The 19,587-nt window shown below is 45.3% G+C and overlaps 1 protein-coding gene across 2 annotated transcripts; it reads left to right on the top strand.

The window, feature by feature from the left end:
* Positions 1-207: 207 nt before the first annotated feature.
* TNFSF8 (TNF superfamily member 8) lies at positions 208-19,210 on the top strand. Of its 2 annotated transcripts, none has more exons than XM_035112441.3 (4): positions 208-784; positions 9,609-9,654; positions 13,626-13,703; positions 18,745-19,210. In XM_035112441.3, exons 1-4 carry the CDS (start codon positions 587-589, stop codon positions 19,176-19,178), a joined length of 756 nt encoding a protein of 251 aa, XP_034968332.1. In that variant the 5' UTR covers positions 208-586; the 3' UTR covers positions 19,179-19,210. The 2 variants fall into 2 exon arrangements, with proteins under 2 accessions (XP_034968332.1, XP_088521140.1); XM_088665014.1 differs by having other exon boundaries at positions 450-784; positions 9,609-9,639.
* The last annotated feature ends 377 nt before the right edge of the window (positions 19,211-19,587 follow it).

Here is a 19,587-nt window from a genome sequence, read left to right as displayed (position 1 = left end):
AAAAAAACTGTGAATATTTGATACCATGGAGTGGAACAGTATAGAAATAAAGGAGCATGTTTTCCATTGCATTTATGTTGAGGCTGTACACATGTTTCTAAATATATATATATATATCTGAATCAGCAGCCTCTGGGAATTCAGATCTCCAAAACGAAAATCATTCAGTGTAGCTGCATCATCACATGAAGAAAGGAAAGCAAGTCTGCAGTTTGTGAAAGAGGAAGTCACCAAATTGAGAGTGATTTATTTTACCAAAATGTGACAACAGGGTTGTACAAATCTACTGAGAGAGGGGAATGAGCTGCGTTTTGTTACATCTCACTGTTCAGTGTGAGGCACCACAAATGGGCTCACACAAGCACTGTCCTGGTGGAAGTCTGTTTTGGGGGTACCGAAAAGCCTTCTCTTTGTTGAGATCATAGTCGACTCACCTCCCGCCTCCAGATCTCCTCTCCTATTTTTCTTCATACGGCAAATGATGAATCTATTTTCCAGATCACATGAACCAAAATGTGGGGGAATCCTCTAAGGAGCAGAGACTTGTTTGAAGGTGATCAGAAAGAGGTATGGACTTCATAAGGGGATGAACTCTCAGGCAGAACGGAAATCTTTCATGCAAGTGAATTGTCCTCAGGAAGCTACCAGAGATATGACTGAAGAAAGTGTCACCAGGAAGTTCAGTGCCCCAATCCAAACATACTTCTGTTTCGCCATCATTTCTCTCACAATCTGCCTTCTTGCATCTTTGGGAACCATTGTGGTCTTGGTACTTCAAAGGACGGTAAGTTGCTTTCTGCTTCTGCCCTAGGGCTCTCTTCACTCCTGTTGTCCAGATAAAATGTTGAGTTTCAGCTTCCATGGCACACCTTTTGCAATTATTCAGGGTTTGGCTTCAACTGATCCATGAAAGCCAACTCCACTGTACAATGCCAGTCAATTGCATTGCAGAGAGTAGGTGACTGGATATGAAATACAGGCGGAGATCTTTACTGCTTGAAATGTCACAAAATTCCTACAAGCAGACTCAAAGTGTTGATTTCAAGCTTTTGGAATAAGGACATTTGTTTTGCTGATGGTATTCTGTAAAACATGGGTAGGAAAATGTTCACATCCAGATATTGTTGGACTCCAATTCCCATTAGACTCATCCACTGTGGCCAATATTCAAGCATGTTTTAGGCCAAGAACTATTTCACAAATACAGAGAACAGCAAAAATTAAAGTGCTATTACATTTTGTTTTATGTATTAGTCTAGAAGGTGAGAAATAGGTTGGTTTGCTCAATTTAAATCCTCCTCCATCCCTAATTGGAAACTGCCTTATACAGTATGTGGTCATATTTTACTCCTTGGAGTCTAAGGTAGAGGTCCTTTAACTGGGAAATGACTGAAATTGATCCCAGGACCTTCTGCATGCAAACACTATGCTCTAGCACTGAGCTATGGTCCTGATCTATCTAGTGGATGCTTATTTAAGAAAAGAAAATGTTTGATAGATTAAAAAGGCGCCCCATATAATTGTGCACATATGTATGTACACACATATTGGATCCAACTAAGTTATACATACAGTAGACCCATTGAAATTAATAAGCCTAAGCCAGAAATATTCATTCATTTCAATGGCTCTACCCTAAGTAGAACAAACACTGGATTCATAAAATCATATAACAGTAGAGTTGGAGTGGCCCTTAGGGTCATCTAGTCCAACCCCCAGCAAGGCAGGAATCTCAATAAGGATAGCAATAAGGATTCAAAACAGAGAATGGGGAGAAGGGTTAGAAAAGAAATAGCAGAAGCAAAAACTTTAGGGGTATCCAATATCCTTACTTGGATGCTCCCTCCCCCCAAAAAGTATGGCCCATTAGTAGATGATTTTGGGATACTCTCCCTCATGTTCTGAGCTCCTGAGGAGTCTCCAGAGGAAGCTCTCTCACAACCCTTGATTATTCATTATCAGTTTGTGGATTTCCTTTTATATAAATGTCTCATGAAAATTCATAGAAATATAATAAGATCATAGTTTTAAAAGCAGTACAAAACACATACTGAAAACATGACTTAAAACAGTTCCAAATGAACCCCTAAGGCAAGATATATTTTTTTCCAGTGAGCTGTTGAAATGTCTTCAGGTATTTCCAGAAGGTGCACATAGTGGGCATCTGCTGTATCCTGGCAGGTGTGCTGTTTGCAAATTTTGCTATCAATATGACATATGACAGAGTGAGTCCCTGTGCTGATGGGGTGCTTTTTTCCTGATGAAATGTTTCAAGTAAATATGCTAAGATTTGTTTGCATGAAGTTCTAATATGGGAGTGGGAAAATATTAAAGGGGAGACTGGTCACTTAAAAGGCGGCTTTGTCTCCTCTTCATATAAAATACAAACAAACATTTCTTTTGACTCTAAGCAGGGTCTTGGACTCTGGCAGAAATCTAACTGGGACACCTCATTAGAGCAGGAAGAATGGAAGGCACTATGATCCCAGCCATCTTATAAATCATCATCTGCCCAAACAAAAGAACTGTCACTAAAGGTGACCCATGGCTGGTACCTAAAAACTTGACAGCTCTCATTTATGCAGTCAGGGTGTTCACACATGTGCTATAAGGGTTGTCCAGACACATGTGGTGGGATTATCCCAAAGTTGAAGATTTTTGGAATAAGGTATTTAAGGAGATTTCTAAAACTACAATGCTATTCATCCAATGAAGCTGAATGTCAGAAGATTCAGAGCAGGCAAATTATTTCTCCCTGCAGTGCATAGTTAAAGCTATGATATTCACTCCCACAAGTTATACTGATGGCCTCCAACTTCGGTGATTTTAAAAGAGGATTAGATAAATTCATGGAAGATAAATCCGTCAAGGCTACTAGCCACAGTGGCTGTAATCTGCCTTCATGGTCATAGGTAGTATGCCTCTGAATACCAGAGTATTCAGAGTGTGGACAATGCTGCTGTTGCACTCAGGTCCATAGTTTGTGTGCTTTCCATGGGCATCTGGTTTGCCACCTTGCAAACAGGATGCTGGATTAGATGGGCTATTGCAGGCACGTCCAACAGGTAGATCGTGATCTACCGGTAGATCATTGGACGTCTCTGGTAGATCACTGGTAGATCACTGGCTCCCCCCAAAGAAGCGAAAAAACTTTGGCTCCGCTAAAAAAATCTCAACATCTTTGCCCTGCACCCCTAAAATGACCTGAACCACCAAAAACAGGGCTTTCCTTCCTAGAAAAAAAAGCTCATCGTCGCTTTCCTCTTCCCTAAAGAAGCTCAACAACTTTTACGTGAACCCCCCAAAACAGGGCTTTCCTTCCCAAAAAAAAGCTCAACAATTTTGACCTGAATCCCCCCAAAGCGGGTAGATCACTGCCAGTTTTTAATTCTGTGAGTAGATCACAGTCTCTTGGAAGTTGGCCACCCCTGGGCTATTGGCTAGATCAAGCAGGTCTATTCCCAAGTTCTTATGAAGGGAAATTCCTAGTACAGATAAAATAAAAAAAATTCCTTCAGTAGCACCTTAAAGACCAACTAAGTTTTTATTTTGGTATGAGCTTTCGTGTGCATGCACACTTCTTCAGATACCTAGTACAGATAATTCAACAGTCGTTCTGTGAGCATTTAGAAAAGGATGCTGTGGTTACTAAGACCCAGCATGAGTTTCCTTTAAAAAAATCTTTTTTAAATATGGAATTACACACTTGGTGGATCAGGGAAATGCTGTGGATATAGTGTATCTTGATTTCAGTGAGGCTTTTGACAAAGTCCTCCACGATTTTCTCATGAGGAAGCTGGTAAAATGTGAGCTGAACAAGGTAACTGTTAGGTGGATTTGTAGCTGGTTGAGTACTCATTAATGGTTCTTCACCATCCTGAAAAAAAATTAAAAGTGGGGTGCTGCAGGGTTCTGTCCTGGGCCTGTTGTTGTTCAACATCTTTATAAATGACTTGGATGAAGGAATTGAGGGGAATATCATCAAATTTGCAGATTACACCAATCTGGGAAGGGTAGCTAATGCCACAGAAGGCAGAATCAGAATTCAAAATGACCTTAACGGATTGGAGAACAGGGCGCAAGGTAACAAAATGAATTTCAGTAAGGACAAATGTTAGGTTCTGCACTTAGGCAGGAATAACCAGATGCACAAATATAGGATGGCAGACACCTGGCTTACTAGCAGAACATGAGAGTATTATCTAGGGTTATTGCAAAGCTAATGCTATTCTAGGCTGAATCAACAGAAGTATAGTGTCCATATCAAGGGAAGTCATAGTACCGTTCTATTCTGCCTTGGTCAGACCACACCTGGAATACTTTGTCCAGTTCCAGGCACCAAAATTTAAGAAGGATGTTGACAAGCTGGAACATGTGCAGAGGACGGCAACCAAGATCCTGGGCCTGGAAACCAAGCCTTATGAGGATTACTTGAAGGAGCTGGGCATGTTTAGCCTGGAAAAGAGGAGACTGAGAGGAGATATGATAGCCATCTTCAAATATCTTAAGGGCTGTCACATGGAAGAGGGGGCTTCCTTGTTTTCTCCTGCTCTTTCAGATAGGATTCAAGGCAATGGCTTCAAGCTCCAAGAAAGGAGATTCCAACTAAACTTTCAGAAAAACCTTCTGACAGTAGGAACTGTTCAGCAGTGGAACAGACTCCCACGAGAGATGGTGAACTCTCATTCCTTGGATGTTTTTAGGTAGAGTTTGGGTGGCCATCTGTCATGGATGCCTTAGCTGAGATTCCTGCATTGCAGGGGGGCTGGATTAGATGACCCTTGGGTACCTTCCAATTCTATGATTCTGTGGTTTTAAGTCTGGAAGATTCAGGACAGACAAAAGAAAGTACTTCTTCACAAAGCACCTTGCTAAACTATGGATTTCAATCCCACAAGAGGTGGTGATGGCCATCAACATGGATGGATTTAAAAGAGGATCAGACAAATTCATGGAGGATAAGGAGGATATTGATGTCTAAGTTCTACCTCCTCACTACTAGGAATGAGGGGTGTGTGCAGAAAGCAGTATTTTGTAAGGCACAGCGCACAAATTAAGATGCACATCTGCATCTGGTCCGACTTACCATTGGTTTGTGGCCCCCGGAACATTATCCATGAGGGCGAGCACCGCCAGGATTGACACCATGGTGCCAGAAACAAAGCCCCAGGATTTGTGGTTTGATCTGGTAGACATCAGTGCTTCACTTCCCAGACGTCACAAAAGCGGGGGAGGCCAGGAAGAAAATGATGTTGCTATACTTTCAAGAAGTAGCAGCCTGTGGTCATTACATTGGTTGATAGGGTTTGTGCAAATCCAGTTGGGAAAATCAGGTGTTGCTTGCTGGTCCTCTTCTTAGGGTTGCCAAGCCACTACAGCTGCAGTAATAGGTAGAAACCAAAACTAGGAAAATTCCCCCGTTGTTGTCTAGACTCTAGACATTTAGCAGCCACTTCCTTCAGGCACCCTGGGTCTATAGAACTCTCCTTCGTACTCCCATCTCTCCATAGCTTACAATCCTTCCTAGTCTCAACCACTATGGAATTTCTTTCCTAATTAAAACCGTAAAATCAAAGAGTCAGATGGGATCTTGAAAGTTAGCTAACCCAACCCCATGGGTTTGTGCTGGATCTTCCATGCAGGATGCAAGTAGATCAGGCATCCCCAAACTGCGGCCCTCCAGATGTTTTGGCCTACAACTCCCATGATCCCTAGCTACCAGGACCAGTGGTCGGGGAAGATGGGAATTGTAGTTCAAAACATCTGGAGGGCCAAAGTTTGGGGATGCCTGAAGTAGAGCATCCTTGATGCACGACTGTCCAGCCTCTATGACAGAATATAAGAAGAGTCCTGCGGCATAATGCCCAAGGCAGGGCTGATTAATTTTAATGAGGATTTGTTTTCTTTACAAACTGATGTGGGAAAATGAGAAATCAAGAGGAAATGGTATTCACAGATTTGACCAGTCCTAGTCCTGCTAGATTTCCACATGTGGCCAGTGAGGTTGGTTAGTCCAAAGTCATACTGTCAGATTAATCACAGAATAGCACGCCAAAGGCCCATCTAGACCAGCATCTTGCTGCAGAAGCCCATAAGTAGGATGTGATAACAACACATAGCTGCCAAGTTTTCCCTTTTCTCACGAGGAAGCCTATTCAGCATAAGGGAAAATCCCTTTTAAAAAGGGATAACTTGGCAGCTATGTAACAACAGGTCTCTCTTGCTGTCGTCCTTCAGCAACTGGTATTCAGATAAACTGCCTCTGAACAGGGAAGTTCCACTGTGTTAATCATGGCCAATAGCCATTGATAGACTTTTCCTCCATGGATTTGTCTAATCCCTTTTTAAAAGCCTTTTTGTGGGAAGCCATGTGATTTAAATGTGTATCAAATGCTCTTTAAAAGTATGGTGTGGATCTGACCTGTGTCAGCAGTCTTCACCACCTCTCCTGGCAGTGCCTACCTTATGTGAAGACCATTTAATTAATTTTAACCTGGATATAAAATTGCAGGTTGTGTGTGTGTGTGTGTGTGTGTGTGTGTGTGTGTGTTTGTCATAAAGCAAAGGTTCCCTTTCCAGAAGACCAAGCCTCTGGAGCATCCCTGATCATTAGCTATGATGGTCTTGATGGCAGGGGCTTATAGGAATCAAGATTGGCACCCATCCCTAGAAAAATAGGATCACCTATCCCCTGTCACTTTGTGTTTCAAATGTGTGGAACCCCTGAATGCAGGGGAAACCCCTCCATAAAGGGAGGGGAAGATTTGGTATCATGAGAATGTGTGTGTCTCTCAATCCCTTCCGATCTGTGCTTTATTTTGTCCGACCAAAGCTGGCAATGTCAATGGGAATAGAGCTTTGGCAGTATCTGCTGCTGTTTATTCTGAACACAAATGTCATCATTATGAGTAGTATTCTTTACTAACCCTTCACCCTAAGGTTTTTTTAGCACAATGTCAAAACTACGATAGTTTAAAACAAAGTAAGATCACAGAAATAACAGGGGTCCTAAAAATACACATCCTAGGTGTCAAAACCAAGGGTAAAGAGATATGTCCTCGGCATTAACTGAAAGCTATATACAGTGGTATGGGACCCAGGTGGCGCTGTGGTTAAACCACTGAGCCTAGGGCTTGCTGATCAGAAAGTCGGCAGTTCGAATCCCCGCGACAGGGTGAGCTCCCGTTGCTCCATCCCAACTCCTGCCAACCTAGCAGTTCAAAAGCACACCAGAGTGCAAGTAGATAAATAGGTACCGCTCCAGCGGGAAGGTAAACGGCGTTTCCGTGTACTGCTCTGGTTCGCCAGAAGTGGCTTTGTCATGCTGGCCACATGACCTGGAAGCTGTACGCCGGCTCCCTTGGCCAATAATGTGAGATGAGCGCCACAACCCCAGAGTTGGTCATGACTGGACCTAATGGTCAGGGGTCCCTTTACCTTTATATACAGTGGTACCTTGGATTACAAACACTTCGGGTTACCGACTCTGCTAACCTGGAAGTAGCACCTCAGGTTAAGAACTTTACCTCAGGATGAGAACAGAAATTGTGCGCTGGTGGCAGCGGGAGGCCCCATTAGCTAAAGTGGTACCTCAGGTTAAGAACGGACCTCTGGAACAAATTAAGTTCGTAACCAGAGATACCACTGTGATGAAGATGCCAAATTCACATCCATGGGGAGGGAACATTTAGGGGACTAGCCTGCCACAAAGAATGTCCTCTCCTGCCATCTACCAAACTTCTTAGGGTGGAGGAATTGCCAAGATCCAGTGCTTTATTTTCTTTTAAAAAAAATGTTTAGGGGTACTCTCATTCTTACTCAAGAATATCACCATTTTATAGTTCAAACAAACAAATACAGTAAATGGACAAAAGTACAAAGATTCACAAAATGTTTAGGGGTATGCGTACCCCTGTGTCCCCCCCCCCCAGGCAGGGGCGTTGCTAGCCGCTCCGTCTGGAGACACCCCCGGGGGTGGGGCGCCACTCCGCAGCATCGTGACGTCACGACGCATACGTCACGACGTGCAGGCGTGACGCAGCCTCGCTGGCCTGCCCCTCGACTCCGCCCTGCCGTGCGCCGCAGCAGGAATGGAGAGTGTGCATTGGCTGAGCAAGCCAAGCCCTGCAGCGCCTAGCAATGATTTTGCCGGGCGGCTGCCGGGACTGGCTTGCTCCCTCGGCCGACGGGCGCTTTCTCTTCCTGCTGCAGCGTGCGCTCTCCCTGGGTGGAGTTGAGGGGCAGACTAAGGAGGCGACGCTTGTGACGCCCCTCGCTGGCCCGCCCCTCCACTCCGTCCAGGAAGAGAGCGCGTCAGCTGAGGGAGGGAGGAAGCTCAACCCGGCCCGCCGCCTGGCGAAAACCTTGCTCGGCTTGCGGCAGCGGCTGGCTTGTGGGGGTGGAGCCGCGCGCGGAGGCGAGGGGCGTGCCAGTGAGGCGTCACGCGTGGGGCTGGTGTGACGCCCCTCCTCGTTGTGGCCCGCCCCTCGCCTCCGCACCCCAGCCGGGGAAAAAAGGGGAAAGCACGAGCCGGCAGCGGCCGAGCGAGAGAGCAAGCACAAGCCAGCCGCCGCCTCACGCCAAGCAAGGTTTTGGGATCGGCTGAGTCGCAGATCGCGGGGGTGGGGCCCCAGCGAATGTCTGTCACCCCCTCTGGGGCGGTGCCCGGGGCGGCCCGCCCCCCTGTAGTGACGCCCCTGCCCCCAGGGAAAAAAGCACTGCCAAGAGGAAGTGTGCATGCACACGAAAGCTCATACCAAAATAAAAACTTAGTTGGTCTTTAAGGTGCTACTGAAGGAATTTTTATTAAGATCTATAAAGACTGTTGATGTTAACCCCCAGGGAGGCCTGTAGAAAAGGACGTGGTCTTTCAGTTATTTGGGGCCTGTGTCATTTAGGGCTTAAAATGCTAAGATAAACAGCTTTAAATGGACCCAGAAATGAACTAGCAACCAGTGCGGCTGTTGTTTTTTAAGGGAGTTATGTGAGATTTAAATGGAACCCAATCCAGTAATCTGGCTGCTGCATTTTAGGCCAACTGAAGTTTCTGAGTCATCTTCGAGGGCAGTGCCATGTAGAGTGCATTGCAATAATCCAAATATGGATGTTACCACCCCTGAAACTTCATGCCCCATTGTTGGTGTCTCACACCACCTAAGGACGCTCCATCTTATTCTGAGAATGCGGGGCTTCAAAACATCATTGGCTTCTTTACAAACATTTTGGCATTGTCCAATTGTCCAGGTTTGATGGGGCACGGTTGCCATTTTATCAGTGAAACAACTGGATACTCATTCCACAATTCCCCAAAATAATAATATTATGTTATTTGAAAAATATGGTATTGGTCAGTAGACCAGGGAGACTAGGCTAGTCCCCTAAATGTTCCCCTGGCATCTCCTTCCCAAAGTCTGGGAAGCTTCTTAGGGGTGATGGATGTTGTATCTTAACATATGGGGTGCAGCTTAGCCACCTCTGATTTAAAATGAAGCCCATTACGAGTCAATGTTCATTTAAATGTAATCTAGGATAATGAATGCAAGGAACACAAAAAATACGTCTAGGACATCATAGATGTAACTTTCTCTTGACTTTTTGTCTCTTTGAAGGGATCTGCGGCTGAGTACGATGGACACCAAGGTAGAGAAAAATGTGGTAAGATGATATGAATGAGATAAGTTACAAGTGAATATTTTTGGCCTGGGTGGTCTGAAAATGTTGGATTTGAGCCAGTTGTTGCTTGGGCTGATAATTCCTTGGTGGTGGGGAGGGGGGCACTTAAAGCAGGCACAGTCACACCTGCCAAGTGGCTTTGCCGAGTCACGCAAAGCAATTTAATCTGGTCCCAAGTTGCTTATATACTTGGCCTAGTAGCAAATCAGCAACAAGCAGATATCTCTGAGCACAGGTGTTATATGCCTCACTTCTGTCAAGGATTGTCCCGCAGCATTGTGCACTAACTGCAGCTTCCAGATCAAATGTGAGGGAAGTCTCACATGGAATACATTGCAGTAATCTAGTGACAGAGACTACCATAAACAAAGGCACCATTTGTATCTACTAGGGTGTCTACCGTACTAAGAGCCCTCTCTGTGGGCACGCATGCATCGCCCCAGCAGGGCCGTAGCTTCCGTGCTGGGGGAGGAGAGGAGAGGAGGGCTTGCATGCAAGCAGGAGTGGAGGCGGGGATCTCTCAGAAGTGAGAGGCTTCGCGCTGGGAGATCCCCACCTCTACTCCTGCTTACACACATGTAGGAGCGGGATCGGGCAGCTCAGCTGAGAAGCGTCTGGCTGCCTTCAGGTGGTGCAGGGGCTCTCAGATGCAGCTTCCGGGTTCCCTCCACCTTCCCCAACCCCAGCAACTATTCAGCCTGGCTGCCTTCACGGGGTTGTAGGGGATCTGATGAGGTGGAGGCTCCTTTAAACTTCTCCCTTGAGGGGAGTGCAGCTGCGAACTGCGGTGGGTTAAATGCCCTCTCCTTTCTGCTTTCCTCTGTTCCTCTCTCTCTCTCTCTCTCTCTCTCTCTCTCTCTCTCTCTCCAGTATAGGAAGGGGTAGGTTCCCCCCTACCCCCTTTTGCCTCTCCTTCCCTGTAGTGAAATCTGTGGAATTTCAGGTCAACAACTTCAGATCAGCAACTCTGAGGAACCTTTCCTAAGCCTAAGGTCAACAAGTTTGGGGTCTCCCCCGCCGCCCTTAAGACAGCCCTGGATACATAAGCCATTCAGAAAGCCAGGCAATAACTGAAAAACATGTTTAATCAAGTAAAAGAACCTAGAGAAGTATTAATAATATATTCCTTGTCCCAGCTGAGTTCAAGCATGAAATTTCCACTCATAGCCAGTAGAAGGCTCTATTCTATTGCATATGAGAAAAGTGTTAGATGCACATAACCTGTTTCTAAGAATCCTGCATCCATCTAGTGTAAAGTCATAATTAATGGCACCAATCAAGCCTCAGTATCAGGCTCTGATGCCTGCCAAGCCAATGATGTTCTTAAGTTGTGAAATTCTTCCTTGGTGATGGAACTCAAAAAGCTGAATCACTGCTTCTAATTTGAGATGGTGTCTCTAGGTGATTCTTGGTGAATTAAGCACACTGAAAGTTCATTATCCTACCAATAAACTCACATGATCCGATTCAATGCATTGATAAAGAAATGTTTTATGGTAATGCTCTAACACAGGGGTGGAAGAAGATGTCTACACCACCCATCAGCCCCACCCAATATTGCAAATAGCCTGACCCTGATCTGGAGTATCTGAGGTTTACCAGCCAAATGTTTACCACCCGGCTCTGATATTTACAAAGATTCCTCCTTCAATGTTTGCACATTCACCTAAGGCCAGGGAGGTAAGGGTTAATATACCCACTCAGCCATGAAGCTTACTGGGTGAGCCTGGTAAAGGTAAAAGTAAAGGGACCCCTGACCGTAAGGTCCAGTCGCAGACGACTCTGGGGTTGCAGCGCTTCATCTCGCTTTACTGGCCAAGGGAGCCAGCATACAGCTTCCAGGTCAAGTGGCCAGCATGACTAAGCCGCTTCTGGTGTTCCAGAGCAGCACACGGAAACACCGTTTACCTTCCCACCAGAGCGGAACCTATTTATCTACTTGCACTTTGATGTGCTTTTGAACTGGGAGCTCACCCAGTCTCCGGGATTCGAACCACCAACCTTTTGATTGGCAAGCCCCTAGGCTCTGTGGTTTAGACCGTAGCTGTCAGGTTTTCCCTTTTCTCATGAGGAATCCTATTCGGCATAAGGGAATTTCCCTTTAAAAAAGGGAGAACTTGACAGCTATGGTTTAGACCACACCACCACCCGCGTCCCATGGGTGACCCTGGACCAGTCACCATATCTCAACCTACACCACAGGGTTGTTGTGAGAATAAAATTGAGAGGGAGGGGAGCTCTTTGAACAAAAGGTGGGACATAGAAGTGAACATAAAGAAACCGCTCAATGCAGTACCAACCTCAGGCAGCAGGATCCGCAGGGGCAGCTGATCCGGCCTCCAAGGAATTCATCATCCCGTGCTGCTGCCACTGCTGTGGAACACTACTTGGAAACCAGATCTGCCACCTCCTTGGCAGTCCCCCCACCCAATGCTGCCTCTAGGGGCAAATAGGAGGTGCTGATGGTCTCCTCCCGCCCTTATGGAGGAAGTGGGGGGGGGGAGCTGCTTTCTGAGTTGTCTTGGGGTCTGCACTCTCCGGGTGTGATTCAGAGCAGGCACCTTTCCCCTCTGTAATAGCCTTTGATTCCCACTTCAACCATCAGGTAAGGTTGATTTGACACCCCCACCCCACCCTGTTCCTGATGTAGCTCTTTACCCCTCCTTCCCTGATGTGAGGACGGGGGAGGGGGGAGAAAGAGATGCCAAAATGTCTTGGGCTGGCCCTGGCTTAATGAAATCTACATTTAACAATGTAAAACAAACAGATTTCCCTCCCAGCTTCTCCACTGTTTTTAATTCCACTTTTATTGTGGAAATTCCTAAAATTAATACCAGAACTCAAACCTGCTGAATGTTGAATGGCCATCTTTAGCTGTGAGTTCAGCATTGAAGGGTGTTGGACAAGATGACACTTGTGAGGTCCCTTCCAGTTCTTGGGTTTTATTAAACGTACCAGTGGAACCAATATGGGTGTCTAAGCTCTATGGAGCAAAAATAGCAAGGCTTCCCACATTTGTAGAATGCTTTCCCTAGGGAAACATAAGGTAAAGGGGCCTCTGACCATCAGGTCCAGTCGTGTCCGACTCTGGGGTTGCGGCGCTCATCTCGCTCTATAGGCTGAGGGAGCCAGCGTTTGTCCTCAGACAGCTTCCGGGTCATGTGGCCAGCATGACAAAGCTACTTCTGGCGAACCAGAGCAGCGCACGGAAACACCGTTTACCTTCCCGCCGGAGAGGTCCCTATTTATCTACTTGCACTTTGATGTGCTTTCGAACTGCTAGGTGGGCAGCAGCTGGGACCGAGCTCACCCTGTTGCAGGGATTCGAACCGCTGACCTTCTGATCAGCAAGCCCTAGACTCTGTGGTTTAACCCACAGCACCACCTGGGTCCCTCTAGGGAAACATACTTAGCACCATTATTCTCAGTTACTAGATGCCATTCTCAGACATTTTTATTTACCTAAGCTTTAGGCAGTTATGATCTTATAGTGGGATGGGACAGGATTTGCCCTTCTTATTTTTGTTGTTCTTGGATGAGCCACTTTCAGATTCTTTTTGTGCATAGTTCTCTTATTTTCATTTGGCTTTTAATTCATTTTATTTGTAGGTATTTATCATCGTGCCACAACTGCCACCACATGTGATGGCCACACCCTGGCTGCCTTGGGAAGAGACATTCAGCTTTGAAGTTTTCAAAAATGCCAACTCAGGTTAACTATTTCCTGGGGCTCAAATGGTTTTTAAAAACCCCAAATTACAGTACTTTTCTCTCACACCTGCTTCCTGGAGTTCAGATAATAATCTCAAAAACACCAATACTCCCACCTTTCTGTGGTCTTTAGTGGGGATGCTAAGTCACTTCGGAGCATCATTTTTGTTTAAAGAAAGAGCAGTAGTAACAACAGTACATTAGTAACAAGGGTTTTGTTTGTTTTCTTCTTGTCTTTTCAGTGCCATGGAAAATATCAGCAGAGACTTTGAAAAGTCTGCAGACTATGGCATCTGAGAAAGCAGCTGCATATCTTCAAGGTCAGTGAGAATAAATCAATGTATGAGAGGTCGCCCTCTCCTACCATAAAAGACTCATTGCTTCTTTCTGTATACCATATAATATATACTTTGAGTTGCACAAATGCTCTTATCTACCCCCTGACTCCCCACTGCATACATGTGTGTAGAATAGGGTGTGCTGCACTACCAACCATGGCTTTGCAAGTGAGTGTGCCCACTGTCTCCTAGGAGTGGGACCTTAGCTGCTGAAGGTACTGGCTGGAGTGTGACAATCCTTTGGATCCATAGATATCTACAACGTGCCTCTGGAACATCCTATTCTACACACATGTATGCAGTGGAGAATCATAGGGTAGATAAGAGCACCCCCTTTCCAGCTTGAATCTAGTCAGCAGAGTCAATATGAACACACCACCAAGTCAATGTGGACACACCAGGCCATATACACCAGAAGTAGGGAACTTCTGGCTCTCCATATGTTGTTGGACTCCATATGTTGTTGGACTCCAACTCTCATCAGCCTCAATGGACATGTCCAGTGGCCAGGGATGATGGGTCTTGGAGTTCAGCAGCATTTGGAGGTTGACAGGTTCCTCATCCCTGATATAAATATAGTTAGTTGTGTTCAACTAAGTCATACTCAAAGTGTAGACCCATTGAAATGAATGGGCATGACTATCTGAAGCTTGCTTCTTGGGAGAAAAGCAATGACAAACCTAGAAAGCATCTTAAAAAGCAGCCTTGCCAACAAAGGTTCGTATAGTTAAAGCTATGGTTTTCCCAGTAGTGATGTATGGAAGTGAGAGCTGGACCATAAAGAAGGCTGATCGCCGAAAAATTAATGCTTTTGAATTATGGTGCTGGAGGAGACTCTTGAGAGTCCCACGGACTGCAAGAAGATCAAACCTATCCATTCTGAAGGAAATCAGCCCTGAGTGCTCACTGGAAGGACAGGTCCTGAAGCTGAGGCTCCAATACTTTGGCCACCTCATGAGAAGAGAAGACTCCCTGGAAAAGACCCTGATGTTGGGAAAGATGGAGGACACAAGGAGAAGGGGACAACAGAGGATGAGATGGTTGGACATTGTTCTCGAAGCTACGAACATGAGTCTGACCAAACTGCGGGAGGCAGTGGAAGACAGGAGTGCCTGGCGTGCTCTGGTCCATGGAGTCACGAAGAGTCGTACACGACTAAACAACAACAACAAAATCTGAAGCCTATTCATTTCAATGGGTCTGCTCTGAGTAGAATTTAGTTGAAGATGACCATTCATATCCAAAATCTTCTCAACTGCAGCCTGTTTTAGAATTTAGTCAAGAAGACATGCCAGGAGCAAAATCTGTAACTAACCGACTCAACACAAAGCATGTTCCTCCTGAAGATGTAATCTCAGAGGGACTTCTTTGTGTAGCAGAAACTTCAGTTACATCAGTAACTGTATATGACTATTGCATAGGACTGAGTCAAATCCTGTCATGCAGCACATCCTAAATCAGGTGGTGGCACACAATTCCGCAGTCCCAGCAGCAGCATAGGAGAAAGCTGAAGGAAATTACTCATTGAAGTTTCTAGTTCTGGCTCCTCATTTGACCTTCCTGCTCTTATGTCTGGTTCAGTTTCGCCCTTATGGCTGCTTTCAGCTGAGCTCTGAGAATGCAAGTTGATGTGGATTGAGGTCATCCAGTTGATTCAACCATTTGTTGCATGACCAGCTGATGACATCGTGGTGCGATAGAAGCTCATCAATCAAAAGGCTTTCAAGGCAATCTGAGGCCTCCCACTGTGCCAAACTAATCAGTTGATTACTTTGCCTCACCCAGAGCAAAAGAGCAGAAGGCCCTTCATCAGGGCTAGATTGAAGATACCTGATCTAACATTTCCAGATCCAATGACAACCTTTTGAGAATAATAATAATAATAATATAATAATTTATTATTTATACCCCGCCCATCTGGCCGGGTTCCCCCAGCCACTCTGGGCGGCTTCCAACAAAACAGAAATTCTAAAATACAGAGATCCATCAAACATTAAAATACAGAAATCCATCAAACATTAAAAGCTTCCCTAAACAGGGCTGCCTTGAGATGCCTTCTAAAGGTCTGGTAATTGTTGTTCTCTTTGACCTCTAGTGGGAGGGCATTCCACAGGGTGGGTGCCACTACCGAGAAGGCCCTCTGCCTGGTTCCCTGTAACTTGGCTTCTCGTAGTGAGGGAACCGCCAGAAGGCCCTCGGAGCTGGACCTCAGTGTCCGGGCAGAATGATGGGGGTGGAGACGCTCCTTCAGGTACACTATTGCCTACTTAAGGGCAACATGAGGTTGTATTAACTTTTTTGAATGGGCAGAAATGTGTGTGTTCCCGTTAGTAAAATGCAGCACAAACAGAATCCACACAATGCCACACAAACAGAAGTATGTTGCATTTCATCATACAATCAAGTGAAGATTAGATTTGGGTGTTAGGTTTTGCAGTTTCTTATTAATGAGCATTGGGAACTGGGGGGGGGGGGTTGCGGACAAATGAATGGAAAGTTTCAGAGCACATATTATATATATATATATATATATATATATATATATATATATATATATATATAAGAAACTCTCCATTTTAAACAAGAATTCAGGACAGGAACTGATGATAAAGCAAAGCCACAGAAGAACGAAGAAGTGAAAAAGTGAAAATCCTATTGTGCAAGGTCTATGAGCTCAGGGCAAGGTGCATGCCCCAGCAGGAAGTACATGTGCAATATCTGGAGCCATCTGGCCCTACTGCATCTTCTTATTACTACTGAATACCTGCTATTTCTGAGCAAATGAGGAGTGGGAGGAAAAGGAGCAGTTCACTGCCAGAGTCCTTAACTTTCCCCCTGGGAGGTGGTCAGAGTAGGGCCAGAAGGAAAGCCAATGGGTGGTCAGTGATGCAGAGGTGATGGAAACATTGATTGGTGTGACCCACTGGTGACAGCTTGCCCTAGGGCCCCCAAAATCCTGGCACCAACCCTGGTACCCAGCTTTTTTGAAATAAAATTATTGGTGGATTATTATTATTTTATTAAACAATAAAGCAGACAGTACAGATGGAAAAAAAATATGAATTCAGTACAAGGAGCTGTTGATGATAAAATCCAAAACTCAGATAGTAACACATCAGGAGTAAATAGAATGAATATCGTTATGAAGATATAAATGGGATTGAAAAGTCATAAATGGGATTTACATTGAACAATAAAAGAAAAGGATTTTGCCTGTTTGTAGACTCCTGTGTAATTGTGTTGTCCTATAGTTTTTTATTATTTGTTGTTCATTAGATTTATATACAACCCTTCATCATAAGATCTCAGTGCACTTCACAGAATAAAATACAGGATAAAAACACAAGTAAATAATTAAAACAAAGCAGCAAAACAATAACCCCGTGTTATGTATTCAGTGGACTGTGTTTGCATGAGCTTGAGTCTGGACTAAGGATTCTGAGCAACTGGTGGAGGAAGAGGAGTGCGGGGGGAGCACACTGCCCCCAGCAGCACAACCCCGGCAGTGTTCCCTTGCGGCTGCTCCCCCGCCTGCGCTGGGCGCCCTGCCCCTACAGGCGGTGCGCCACTTCCCCAGGACACGCTTCACACCCCTGTGGACAGTGCATCCCTAACAGTCATGCCCCCAGGGTGCACGCCCGCCTGCTCTCCGCTCCCCCCGGTGCCAGAGCATGAGGCTCCACCACTGTTCTGAGCTCCTGTGTTCTGATTCGATGCATGTTGTCCAATCACAGAACATTTCAGGATTTTGGCCTCTGCCATTGCCCTTTGAACTCTACACAGTTTGGAAGCGTAGGCAGCTAATCACGTTGGGAGTGGGTGTGACCAAGGCTTTCAGAAATGTATATAAGTACAGTGGTGCCCTGCTTAACGAAATTTCTGCTTAACGAAATGATTTTTTGAGCGGGGGTTGCCTCGCTAGATGAATTAGTTTTAGGAAAAATTCATCTAGCGAATCGCGGTTTCCCATAGGAATGCATTGAAATTCAATTAATGCATTCCTATGGGCAAAAAAAAAATTCAATGCATTCCTATGGGATTCGCTAGACGAATTTTTCGTTATAAGAAAAGACCCGTGGAATGAATTAAATTCGTCTAGCGAGGCACCACTGTAGTTGCTTTGCCTCTGTTTCCCAGTTATGTAGTTCAATAAAGGTTATTGCTGTTATCACTGTGTCTTGCCTCATGAGAACCCACCTACACCCCCCCCCACAGACACATTAAAAAGGCTATAGAATATTAATCAGCTAAAGGTGGAAGAGGAATATTTGCACCTGTCATCTAAAAATATATAATGAAGGTGTCTCCCTGCGGAGAGCATTCCACAAGCGGGGAGTTCTTGTGCTGCCACCCTCCAGACCTCACATGGAGGAGGCACACGAAGAAGGGCCTCAGAGGATGAATGCAGAGACCATGACAGTTAAATGGGTAGAGGTGGTCCTTGAGATCCTGCGGTCCTGCACCATTTAAGCCTTTATAGGTCAAAACCAGCACTTTGAATTGGGCCCATTGGCAGCCAGTGCAGTCAGGCTAGGATCAGTGTAATATGCTCAAACTGTCTTGTCCCAGTGAGCAGCCTGGCTGTCAAATTCTGCACCAGCTGAAGGTTCTGAACCATCTTCAGAGGCAGCCCTACGTATAACGTGTTAATAATTAACCCTCAAATAGAAGTGAAATCAGAAAGATCAGTGCTATCCCTAGCCACATAAAGTCAGAAGATCAATTTCCCTGGCTCTGCTTCATTGAGTGTTTTTTTCTCTCCTCTGAGTGGTATATGTCCTTGAGCTGTGATAATGTTTCTTGCTTGTTAGATGGAGGATAGAGAGGAGTATGTGAGTGCATGTAGAAAACAGCCTACTGTACAAAGGCAAAAATTGCATTTGCTGGGCCTCTCACTTTTGTCCCTGGTCCCGCCTACCTCTGACATGGTTGTCCCAGAAGACAACGTGACCATCTGGCTGAAATTGGTCTCCCACCCATTTTAAATGATGAATGCTCATATCTCATCCTCTTCTTTCTTTAGTGCTTAGGCCAATCAACCAGTCAGAACTGCGATGGATTGATGAGGGCATCCTGTACAACATTCACTACAACCATGGAAGGCTGGTGATCCAGACGCCTGGAATGTACTTCATCTATTGTCATTTGCACTTTTACATTGCCGAGTGCAAAGGTGGAGAGATCACCATAAAGTTGGAGATTCTTGTGGACACATCTGTGGCGAGGTCAACTTTGCTCACTTTGTGTAGCTCTCAGAAATATTTCAGACGCAAAAGACAAGACCTCTTTGTAACTTTATTGGCAGAATTGAAGAAGGGGAATACAATAGGAGTACAGGTCAATGACTTCAGCTATGTGGATGTATCTGACTTCCCTGAAAACAATGTTTTTGGAGCCTTCAAGTACACTGGTGAAAACTGGAGGTACTCTTTGTTCAAGACAGAAGATGAAAAATGACTTTAATTGTTTTAAATAAAGGTATATGTATATTGAGGGCCTGTCATTTGAGATGTGCCGAATTCAGTCCCTCTTGAAGAGACTATGGAACATTTGGTAGCTATTATGCAGAGAACAGTGGAGGCTGGTCCACTAGGACAAACAGCACACTGCCCCATCAACATCAATCTGCGCTTAGCCAGCCTGCACTTGCCTGCCTTCTTCTTTACAACCAGACAAGGGTTGACCTTGGCTTCCAGCTTCTTAGTGTTGCCCTGGTAGAACTCAAAGGGGAGGAGGATGGGGACAATACCAGAATTAGTTGACTCCACCTGTCATTGGCTCTGGATCTGGATCTGGATCTGTCTTCTGCCCTCCCTCCCTCCCAGTCCCTTTGGGCACCACTCACCAATGGCAGAAAGTGGGGTGT

The sequence above is a fragment of the Zootoca vivipara genome, chromosome Z2, assembly GCF_965207765.1.
Source record: "Zootoca vivipara chromosome Z2, rZooViv2.hap1.1, whole genome shotgun sequence".
Classification (NCBI taxonomy): Eukaryota; Metazoa; Chordata; class Lepidosauria; order Squamata; family Lacertidae; genus Zootoca; species Zootoca vivipara.
This window is presented reverse-complemented; position numbering and strand designations above follow the sequence as displayed.

Bases quoted from the DNA above. Each gene is read 5' to 3' on its own strand.
- TNFSF8 (XM_035112441.3), top strand. From the start codon at position 587: ATGAACTCTCAGGCAGAACGGAAATCTTTCATGCAAGTGAATTGTCCT. The intron at 9,655-13,625 runs GTAAGATGATAT...TTGTCTTTTCAG, and splicing joins CCAAGGTAGAGAAAAATGTG to TGCCATGGAAAATATCAGCA. The intron at 13,704-18,744 runs GTCAGTGAGAAT...TTCTTTCTTTAG, and splicing joins AGCAGCTGCATATCTTCAAG to TGCTTAGGCCAATCAACCAG.